We start from the raw sequence: 11,818 nt of genomic DNA on the forward strand, positions 1-11,818 counted from the left end.
ATAAAATCCTCCTCAATCCACCCTCCCCGAGAGGACAGCTAGCGCGATCGTCATCCGCCCCCACCCCCAGGCTCAACTGCTCGCGGCGAGGCAACACCCGCCCCCTCTTCCCCTCCTCCGCCACCACCTCCTCGCTGACGCGCGCATACGTCCACGGCACGATCGGGCCGACCAATCGCGCGCGGCGGCTCTGGTGGGAATGGGTCTCCTCGACCAGCTCTGGGACGAGACGGTGGCCGGCCCGCGCCCGGACTCCGGCCTCGGCAGGCTCCGCAAGTACGCCTCCTTCTCCCACTCGTCGTCGTCGTCCTCGCCGGCGCCCGCAATGACGCGCAGCTTCACCATCGGCGGCCCGCCATCGCTGTCCGTCGACCACCAGTCGCCGCGCGGCGAGTCGCCCTACAGCTCCTCCGTCCCGTCCTCCCCGGCCAGCGCGCCGGACTCCCCGTTCGCCGCAGGTTCGTGCCAGCCTCACGGGCCGCCGCGTCTCGGTCTTTCTTCTTGGGGGGTGGAAATCGTTTCCCTTTTAGGATCGATCCCTGCGGTACTGTACACGCCACAATTGGGGATTGGATCTCCGATGAAATGGGAGGGGGAAAACGGATGATTTCCCCCCCTTTTGCCGTTTCATTCATGCCTCACACCTTCTTCAGCGTGATGCAGTCACAGTCTCACAGATCTGCCACTGGTATAGTTGGTAAAACACAGCAAGAATCTGGTCATGCATAACACCCTGAAGTTTCTGCTTTTATTTTTCAATCTATGAGTAGCAAACTATTTGTGGAAAAAATGGAAATTCAATGGGGGGCGAAGAATACTGTGATTATCTGGTGTGGGGGTTCAAAGATGTAAGCTTTGCACTGCACGGTTCATTCAGAAAGCAGGGAGAACTAGTGCATCCATCTGATTGATGCCACGCCTGACCACTGGTGTGTTGGGTGCAGCTACGCCCAAGGCTGATGGCTGGAGCAGGCTTGGCCGGAAACCCAAGGCCTCCGTCGGGCCGGAGCCGGCCGTCGGGCCGAGGAGCCCCACCGTGTACGACTGGTGCGTTCGCCGCCTTCACCCACTCTCGTTTCATGTTTCTTGCACCGCCATGAATCCATGGCGCATCATCAGAGTTCATCGAGTCTCAATTCCCACACACATGGCCGGTTCTGAATTCTGACGGACTTGTGGACCTGACGCATGTTGCAGGGTGGTGATCAACTTGGAATAAGCAATCGAGCGGAGGACGTACAGAGAGAAAGCTAGCTAGCGTGTGTGTGTGTGTGTGTGTGTGTGTGTGTGTGTGTGTGTGTGTGTGTGTGTGCCTGCAAGTTCGAGGCTGCGTTGTGTTTCCGTACATGTCCCGTGTTCTTCCGAAACCGTGCCTGTCTGGGCTGGCATGTGGAGTAGTAGTATATCTAGCTAGGGACCTGGTAAGATGATGATGATGATGATGATCAGTTCGTGGGGGTTGGAAGTTGGCGGCGATCCGATCCAGTCTAGTTCTGCCTTCGGCAAGATGTGTTTTGTTCGGTTCTTCGATCTGGGGAAGAACTCTGAAATGAGGATGTCGTGTACGCCCGCCTGCTTTGTTTTTCTACCCTCCCCTGTAATTACCTAGTACTGTGTTCAATGCAAAGCATGGCTCTGCTTTCTTCTGCTCGTCTGAAGATCCTGCATTCCTGCTTCCACCGGTTGTTTCCTGCATTGATCACATCGAGTTTACTGAATTCTGCACACCAGTTGGTGCTTGTTAATGATTCGAGCTCAAGTTTTCGTCAATAGTCAATAGGTTGCCTGATGAGGCAGATTCTTCAGTGGCAATCTGGGAACCCACCACGAGTCCTTGGGGACTCTGGAGCCTAATCTCCGAGGCTGCTGACGCAGCTCTGCTATGTCTCTTCGTTCTCTCCGCCATCCAAAACATGCAATAAATAAATAAATAAAATAGAAAATAAAAAAAATCTACCAAGATCCAAGTGGCTAGGATACCTCTACGTGGACTCTCCCCGGCTAGCTATTCAAGCGTGTCCAGGTCCCAATCTCGTCATTCGCTTATCCAAACAATGACCAAATTAAGGCAATCAACCTACTCCCCGACCCTCCTCCTAGGCCCTAGCGTCAAATCGGCACGGGTTACACCTGAACTTAAAAGTGGCAGCAGCGGATCAGACCAACGATCGTTAGTTGCTGCTGATCAGTCCGAGCACCAGCACCAGCAAAGCAACCCAGTAGAGGTCAAAGCGCCGGGACCATCGCCGGAGCTCGAAGTCGAAGGCGTTAGCTAGCGAGGTGGCGGCCTGATCCGGCGACCCCTCCTCCCCGCTTTTCTTCAACCCTGGGGGTTTTCATCCGGGGGACACAGGACTCCGCCGGTTGGATCGCTCGTTCCTCTGCGAGGGGCCGGGGCGCCGGGCTGTGGATTGGCGTGGGAGCATTGCATGTGCTACCTGATCCGACTGCCGGAAAGGGTTGGTGCCCGCCCGACCGATCTATCGATCCTTGCGAGAGACTAGCTACCTGGCGGGTGGCGCGACCTGAATATAATCTGGGTCGTCCTGTCCCCGCCCTCGGAATCCTTGTCCCGGGGTCAAGACTCAAGAACATCGCCGTCATGACTCGGCGTCCTCGCCTGTACGCGCGCGGGCCGGCTTTTGGTCGCGGCCTCACGGGATCGATGGCGATTCTTGCTTGGAGCTTTGGCCATCAGTTAGTTCCTCTGTGAGCTGTCAGGTTATGGGCAACGCGCGCAGGGTGCATCGGAGTCGCAGGACACGGTTTAGTCGTTTACGTTCATCACGCAACTGCCGTGCCGGCGGCCCGTTGCGTGTCGTCTTCTACTCTTCATGGGCTGGTGAATGCTTCCTGAGAGAAATGTAGAATTGCTGTGTGCTGCCCGTCCGGATCATCGTTGGGGACGTAGCTCATATGGTAGAGCGCTCGCTTCGCATGCGAGAGGCACGGGGTTCGATTCCCCGCGTCTCCAACACCGTTTTCGTTTGGCGGTTCCTGCTCTGATTCCTTGCGCTCTGCTCTGCTCTCGAGTCTCGAGCGTGGCCTGTGCTGCGAGCGTACCTCACCTTTTTTTTTTTGAGAATGCGTACCTCACTTACGGCTACAACTTTTTTTTTTTGAGCTTACGGCTACAACTACAACTACAACTACAACTACAAGGGATCAGCTTCGGCCCGGTATGGCCTTCCCGCCGAGCCCAACAAGGTCCGTCAGAAAGAAACAGTCTCTAGCCCGGTACCTTTGGAGCCCAACAGGTGATCGCCTAGTGTCTTTTGGTTCACCCGCCAGAGGAGGGGACAGACTGGACTGATTTGATTGCAGTTCTCATCGCACTTAAATTTCGGCCCAGGAAATGCGGAACCCACGATCCAGCCTGCCCGGACCATCGCGCGGGCAGCAGACGCTCGAAAGGTCGCCCGGCTCCGCAGCCGCCGCATGCGCGCGTGCGTGCGGGCATATGGGCATTGGTTACTCACACGAGTAGCACAAACTTTGACTAATAATTAGAGATATTAAATAAAATCAATTTATAAAACTAACTCCACAACTCCTGCACTAGTTCGCGAGACGAATCTAATGAGGCCTTTGATCGCACGATTAGAGGTTGGTTACTGTAGCATCACTGTAGTCAATCATTGATTAATTACCGTTATTAGATTCGTCGCGAAAAATTATACCCATCTGTAAAAATGTTTTGCAAATAAACTTCGTTTAGTGCTTCATGCAAGCAAGATTCCTTTTTGTGCTAGTTGTGCTAGTGTCATCCAAACGGGCCATGGTGGGATGGGCTGCCCGCGCCCGTCGCCCGCTCGCTCGGCGTGTGCACTGTCGGCCGCCGGTGCCGCCGGCCAACTTCTAAAATAATAGAAAACCTTTTATTTTAAAATAAAAAATAAAATCACACAGCATGTTGGATCGCCGCCGGCCCAGCGGCGATCCAACATGCTGTGTGGTTTTATTTTTTTTTAAAATAAAAGGTTTTCTATTTTTTTAGAAGTTGGTCCTGCCCATCTTCTTAGATGTTGATCTTATGGTTTAGATTAGAGTTTTGCATGATTGCACTAAGAAAGTTAGTTTGCATCTGATACATTGTTTTTCTAAAAAAATGCATAAATGTGTTTTATATCTGATTCATATAAAAAAACAATTGGTGTAAAAAATAACTTGTCATAAAGAAAAAAAGCACTGAAGAGTTCTCCAGTCATCTTCTTTATTTGATTGTTGTCCATCGGAGCTTGAAAATGCACTAGAAAAGGCAGTAAGTGAAAGAGACATCTGCTAACGCTACTTACCGTGAGATTTAGCAATCACTAAAAAGACATCGGGTTACAGCGAGATTTAGCAATCGCAAAAAAGACATCGGCTGGGGGGAATACCTTAAACAACACATGTTTGCAACCTTTCACCACCAAAATGAGACTGAAAAAGTCAGATCTTATTGTAGAAGAAAAATATAACTCCCTCCGTCACAAAATATTAGTCGTTTTAGCTTTTCTAAATTTATAGACTTTATAATCTAAAAAAGTTAAAACAATTGATAATTTGGAACGGAGCTGCACTCCAGCTACGACACAGCAAATGCATGCTACCATCGTGCTCTCCTCGGCTTCGGCTTACAATTTTTCCACCTAATGCGGCGCAGAGTTTGCCGCAGCAATCTCCTATTTCCCAATAAATCGTTGGTATTTGAGGGGGGGGGGGGGGGGGGGGGGGGGGAGCAACAGCCGCCCACAACCCAAGCACCAGTCCCCATCGCCAGATTGCTCAGTCCAAAAACTTCCTTTGACACGAAGAAAACCTTTCCGCTCCGGAACCGGACAATTCCGTTCGTTAGGCGTTATGAGATCCCGTCGTTGAGTCGAGACCGCGCTCGCGCCTGGATCAACCACCGCGACGTGCACGTTCCACACTCCGGCGCGGCGAGACGCGCGCCGCGGTCACGGCGGCCGCCGCGCGCGCCGGGCTGCGCACAACCGTGGTTGGTCGCCGTCGCTGTCGACTCCGGCCGCGCGCGGAGAGAACGCCGAGTCATCCATCCGGGGTTGTCTCTTCCGCGCGCGCGGCTAGCGCGCTTTCTTTCCCCTTGGCGCTCAACTGCTGACGGGCGAGTCCTCACCAACCGGCCGGCCCATGACTCTCCAGGTCGCCAGCTTCCCGGTTGTCGCCATCCCCATGACCCCTTCTCACCGCGAAAATTTGGTCGATCTCCTTGATTCTGAGCTTGCAGTTTCAACTCGACTTTGATCCTACCGTACTTTCTGGATCATCACGCATTCGTTGATGAGTTGGTATTGCTAATAGTTCTCCAGAAACAGAGACCAGACGCTAGTTTGAGGAACTACTGGCTAGTTTTCACTGATACGAATATCTGCATCTTGTTCCATCAAGATCCTGGGTTGAGCGAGTACAAAAAGCTCATCAGCAGACAGGCAAAAACAGACGCCCACTGGGACAGAAGTAGCGGCAGCAATCACGGGCGCCGCGAACACTTCTGCTTGTTCCGCTCTGAACCTGGCCCCAGTGTTCGGCAATGCCCATTCTGCATCCAGTGCGACGACCAGAGTCAAATTTTCATGTCGGTCAGATCGTTCGTTTTCGACTAAGGTAAAGAACAGAAACTGCTCTTTCAGACGCCAAGTAGAATAGCTGTGCCGGACCACAGCAAGTTGTGATGGACGGACTCTACTGGTAGCGGTCTTGTACTCTTGCAGCATCATCGTCATGCATCAATCGTTGGTTGGTAAATGTCCAGTTCACTGCATCCTAGCATAGCATAAACATCAGCATCGGCTTTGACGGGTCACGTTTACTTCTCTCTACACGTTGAGCATGATATTGTGACGAATGACATCAAGGTTGCGACTAATAAGTTTCTCCTTTAGTTGTGACCAACTTAAAATGATTTGTACCCTTAGTCACCCTATACTCCTTTTTTATACTTTTTATCGCTATCGAGTCTGGTTCAAGTAAAACTGCAAATTTCCAAACTTGACTCAAAGATCAGGGTTTGATTGTCGTGCCGGCATCGTTTAATTTATTCCTAGCAAGAAAAAGTAAGATTTCTTTCGCTTTTCATTACTAGTATAACGAAGAATCATATTACCCTGCAACAACTTCGCTTGTCGTTTCATTCTGTTGGATGACATGCTACTGCTGGGTGCTGGTTGTGGTTGTGGTTGGTTTCTGACCGTATCATCTGATCCTCTCTTCTTCTAGAGGCATAACAAGAACAAATGACCGTACCTAACAAGACGTACAGACCAAGATTTGTCTTTCTCTAAATCCCCTGCTAACCACTCTCATCACAGGCCTGCCAAAAAGTTTTTGCCAGGAAAGAACGAAAAGATGAAATCATTCCAAAGGAAAAGGAGGTAAAGATCATGAACTACTTTTACCTTTGAGGGAGAGTTGAGGTCGGTTTCCACTGACATCACCATTTCAACGCCTAATAACTTTCTACAACCACCGCGATTATTCCGACTTGCTCCTCGATCATCTTGGAATCAATATAGTGGCTCTGCATGATCAGAATTTTCGGTGCGAGCTAGAGCGATGCTACTAGCAGTTAAGTGATCGCTGAAACTAGTCTAGCAGTGCTAGATTCCGCTAGGGTTATAGACTTGTTCTTCCTAGCGTGCTGGAAGTCGTCCTTGTTCTTTTCTGCAGAATTTCAAGATCCGTTTGACGCGGTTTCATGCACGAGTGGTCTCCATCAGATCAATCAGCGGCGAGACTATCGTCGTGCTAACTAAAATTCTTCTGCACTGGTTTGTGTTCTGATAGAGCCTATGATGATTCAGAGTGCATTTACGCCAGAGAATGAGAACAAATATTCAGAGTAGTAGTAACAAGAATCAAGCATTAGGTTACAGAATAGGAACAAAAATTTGGCGATAGGTTAGTCGTCACACGTTGCCTAGTTAAAATGCTGATCACTCACCACAGGAATATATATCATAAAAAAGCTAAGGGGGGAAGAAAAATGCGTTATCGTGCTGGCTTGTACCGAGACAAACGCAAACTGCCCCAAACGATAGGAATCTCCTGTTGCAATGCAGAACAGATGACCTTATGAACGAATCGGCACTAGCAACGGTCTTCCATTAACCGGCTTAATCAAGCATTATCTTGACCAAAACACATAAGAAAACATAACTATGGATAGGGTTAGGGGCCGCCCCCCCTAATCTATGGCACTCACTACTGTTGGCTTATGACTAGCACTACCCTGCAAAAAGCCCAACTACTCATTTGCTTGCATGCCTGAACTTGGCGCTTCTGAATTTATTTGCTGCTTGTTTATTTTTTCTGCGGTTGCGGATACGTGTGGTCAGAGCATAAGCACACGACGCAGGCGTGCCAATCAGACGGGCACATATAGTAGTTCTTTTCGCAGTGTTGATACGATCATGCAGTTAACGATTAGGACATGCCTCATGTTTTTATCAAGTGGCTGTGTTGAATGCAGCTACATTTTAAGTTGAGATGCGGTCCAAAAATTTCCAAATCACCAATTCCCAACTCCTTAAGGCTGAACCGATAATTCTAGAATACTAACAGGATTCCACCAAATTTACCCCCCCCCCTCCGTCCGTCTCAATTAGTGAAAACTTTCAACTTGTTAGAAGCTCTCAGCTCAGTTTAGAAAAAAAATAGAAACATTAGAAAAAAATAACCATCAAAGCTCGATATTTTGGTATATAAAATTTCTAGCATTCATAAAAATATTTATGATATTGATTAAAAACTGCCATGAGTGCTTGTATTTGTTGAGGAGTTAGTTTGTGCGAATTTCCAAAGTAGGCACAATATGTGGGCCCACATTCAGCTCATGCTCATATCTCATAATAGGCACAATATGTGGGCCCCACATTCAGCTCATATTCATGTCTCATAATATTTTCATAAATTTAAAAGTAAAAAATTTCATGGTGATTTAAGTTATTGAGGAGTTCATTTGTGTTAAGTTTGGGACTAGATGCTTTAGTTGGGCCTCATATGCTTGTAGAAAATTTCATACTCATGCTCATATACAAAAAATTTCACAAGATCAACTAGAAATTTGTAAGATGAGTCAATAGGTATAGAGGCTAATATGTTCATGTTGACATGAACAAAGATGCGTGAATAAACCTACATATAATTTTTCTAGCAAACCCTATCCACTTTTCTTTTACCCATTGGGTTACCCGCATGAGTATGGGTAATACAATTTCAGATGGGGTATGGCCGCATGGGCAATGTGTGTATGGGCATCGCCGCATGAGTAGTCAATCATTTCCCCGTTTGGCATTCCTAATTCCTCCATGGATGGCACCAATGTACAGCCCATACCTTCTTCTTTGTGAAATGCCCCCATACCCAATATTAAATATAGTATATTGACAAATAAATTACTCTCCCTGTTCTTAATATATCGGTCGCGATTGACTTTTGGTCTGACATTTAACCATTCGTATTATCCTTAAAAATTATTATGTCAATATAGTTCTTCTTGTGTTATTTTGTCACTAAAAAATATTTTAAACATGACTTACAATTTAGGTTATTTGCACTAAGCTTTTGAATAGACAAATAGTCAAACAAGTAATCAAAAGTTTAGGGTGACAAATATTTAGAAACGAAAGAGCACATGAAAGGTGCATCCGTGCGCACCAATGCCCACGGAAGAATCAAAGAGAAAAGCAAAGGAAGATAGAACTAATAGGTTCATCAACTTGCTAATCTTATTTAGTATTAGCATAGTGCCCATGCGTTGCTATGAGTAATATAATAAATTTACATAATATCACCAACTTTGTATTCGTTCACTCCGTGTATCCGTATTGTTATCATATTGTGATCATGCGAGATACTGATTGTGCGGGATTCGATCACAAGTATTATCCTTGACCGGCCGAAACCCAAACTATGGCGCAGAAACAGTTTGCTACAACGACACCCACCTGATCAGCGGTGTAGGTAGAAACGAAGACGAACTTAATCTTGTGTGCTGTCTACACGTACGATAGCACAGTTCATGTCCCAATCCGAAGTGGCCGTGACGTTTTGCGTCTGCAGGGCACCATCTCGTTGCATCACCATTGCTATCAGTCTGTGCATCAGTCGACGATCGGCATTCGGCAGCCTATCCTGTGTGCGTGTGTGATAGTGTATTGCACGGAGGTTAATTACATCATACGGGACCACTACTCTTTTGGCCTGGCACGTTGCCGTCCTGCAACCACTCTGGTATTTGTTTGCCCACGCATTTCAAGTGTCAACCGTACATGGATTCCAGTGACAGATAATTAAGTGAGGCATGAGACTCGAGGCTGGTATAATTTGTACCTAAAAATTGATATACCAGAAGTACCCCTCACAAAAAGTCGTACCTATGTATGAGACGTATATGATGATTGGCAACAACAGTAGTAGGTTATGCTATATTAATATAATAGGCATGTTCTCAAAACAAGTACATTATCCTTGGAACTAAACAAAGGGATTTATGTGCGAGGAAAAATAAAAGCCATGCTTGCTTGGTCATGCAAGCTTTGCCTTACATTAATATTAGCAAAAAAGAAAAGACGCACAGGGTAGTATAATGAAGCTTGTTCCAGGAGATAACCAAACAACCCAAAGTAAGCACAGTATAAGCCTTAAGCCTATCATTGTGAAGTCAAAGCCAAATTAAATCTCGAGGTGGCATCATATTCTCTCTCTTTTTTTTGTGAAAAAAATTGGCTCTCGAGTCTATCCATGGATCCCAAAAGTCCCATGTACGTGCCTCTGGGTCTGGTGTGTGTCCTGCAAAATTTTTGTTCATTGTCTTGTGCCAAGAAATTAGCTTGTCCGTTTGTAGCAGGCTTGTCCACGGAGTTTGCGTACTCTGGATATACGCACAAGCATATATATGGATATACACGCACAGATTCCTAGTACTTATCATCACCCAATGTATGGATTGGGTCATCGTTTCGAAGCACAAATACGCCTGCTACGATTTCAGTGAATTTGTTTGCATGATTCTTCAGAAAGGAATGATCGTTCCTTGCTACCTCGATAATTATCTCCAACGGAGGCAAGTCTCAGTGCACAATTTTATGGTACAGTTACCTAAGCTGAAAAGTAGGTACCTATACCAGATGAGTTTCATAGTGATGAAACTCTCCTCACATTCCATGAAACTCCATCATTCTTTCTTCTTGCCATGCCAGCAAAATTAATAATATTTAATGCCATGAAAACCTCTATGAAATCCCATTAAGACTGGTCTGATGAATAGAAGGAATCGCCACATTAATTCTTCGTAGATTAATTGATTTCAGCTGTCGTTTTGGTGCTCATGAATGGACTCGATTTCATTGGCTAACCCTCAAAAAGATCGATAAGCATGTGGCAACAACTAAAGAAAGCCTGTGTTGTAGTATTGCCATGTGAGTGATGATAGTCATGCCCCTGGAGAAAAGCAGGATACATATAGATAAGGGCTTTAAATCCAGGTTCACATGCAAAGTACACACCATTGCTTCAAGAAGGCATGCAAATTAAATGTTTTGTTCTTTTCGGAGGGAAAGGCAAGTCCTGTAGTACTATGCTTTAGAGCTCTCTAAGCAGCACAGGATGATTCTAGGAACTCTGCCAAATGACAGCTTGCGAGAAACCGAATACTCCCATATGATGCTGAGAAGTGATTCTATGAAATAGAGCTAAAAAAACTTGTTTATCCTAATTCATTTATCATCCATAACCACTCCCTCCATATAGTTTATCTTAGAGAACTACTCACTCCGTCCCAAATTATTAACTGTTTTAGCTTTTCCAAATACAATGATTTCACTATGCATCTAGATATTGATATATATATCTAAATGTTACTAGAAAAGTCAAAACGGCTAATAATTTGAGACAGAGGGAGTACTTTCATCTAACGTAAGGACTCCTGCAGAGAGTCACTTCCAAAAGGATCTGTTCAGAACAAGCCCAGATGTCACTGTTAAGTCATGCCCATTTTCTCTCTAGAGGACTCATGCATATAATCCTGCCCTGCTAGGGATAGGGGATCTGTGTGACCCAACTAATCGATTGCTCATGAGGTTGGCAACGCCCTGCAGCCTCTCTGAACACGCGGAAAACAAACTCTAATGGCCAGTTTGCCCCTGAAGACAGGAAGCACCATAGTTCTCTTCAGATGCTAAAAGGAAGATGTCATCTGCAAATGCAAGCACCTGTCGAGATCGAGGAAGATTTGCTATCGGCCATGGCAGCCGTGCTCCACACGCTGCCTCTGCTATGCTATTGCTACCTCGTCGCTCCATCAGCGTCGGTCCGTTACGCCGTGGCTTTCATAACAGAGACGCCGGCCGCCGCTGTCAGCTCCAACGGCGAGGCCATAATGCTTGGTTATAATAGGTGAAAAATAAGTTAACCATTACTTAGCATCTTTATGACCAATTTTCACCTCCTACAATCACACGCTGATTCGCTGAAAGGTCTTAATCACTGTCGCTGTGCCTCCCTGTTCCGACAAATGGGCGCCATGGAAGTCGGTGCTGATCGAGCTGGGGCTGGGAGCAGCACGCATTTTAGAGCATGGGCAATAACCCAGCCGGCGAGCGGGCTGCATGCGCGGCCATGCGCCCGCTGCCGCGCCTGGTGCCGGCTGTATGCTGGCGCAATAACTTATTCGGTCCCACAAGCAGAGAGCACGAAGCTTTCTACGGCCGGCGGCAAGCGAACCGCTCGCTTCCTTCTCTTCTCTTTTTTCCACCCAGGATTTAGTCTTCTTGCAGCCCACTATAATACTTCTTAGTCGCTTCTGCAGGCAAAGGCT

At 47.1% G+C, this 11,818-nt stretch overlaps 1 protein-coding gene and 1 non-coding gene across 4 annotated transcripts; both read left to right on the forward strand.

Moving 5' to 3' along the window:
• LOC120678815 (dormancy-associated protein homolog 4-like) lies at positions 1-1,667 on the forward strand. 3 transcript variants are annotated; one of them, XM_039960197.1, is made up of 4 exons: positions 1-458; positions 945-1,047; positions 1,198-1,259; positions 1,294-1,667. In XM_039960197.1, exons 1-3 carry the CDS (start codon positions 200-202, stop codon positions 1,217-1,219), a joined length of 384 nt encoding a protein of 127 aa, XP_039816131.1. In that variant the 5' UTR covers positions 1-199; the 3' UTR covers positions 1,220-1,259; positions 1,294-1,667. The 3 variants fall into 3 exon arrangements, with proteins under 3 accessions (XP_039816131.1, XP_039816132.1, XP_039816130.1); XM_039960198.1 differs by having other exon boundaries at positions 1,298-1,667; XM_039960196.1 differs by having other exon boundaries at positions 2-458; positions 1,198-1,667.
• A 1,234-nt stretch (positions 1,668-2,901) lies between these two features.
• Positions 2,902-2,974, forward strand: TRNAA-CGC. The gene has a single exon. It is a non-coding gene; the product is annotated as a tRNA-Ala (tRNA).
• The last annotated feature ends 8,844 nt before the right edge of the window (positions 2,975-11,818 follow it).

Source organism: Panicum virgatum, chromosome 6N (genome assembly GCF_016808335.1).
Source record: "Panicum virgatum strain AP13 chromosome 6N, P.virgatum_v5, whole genome shotgun sequence".
In the NCBI taxonomy this organism is placed as follows: Eukaryota; Viridiplantae; Streptophyta; class Magnoliopsida; order Poales; family Poaceae; genus Panicum; species Panicum virgatum.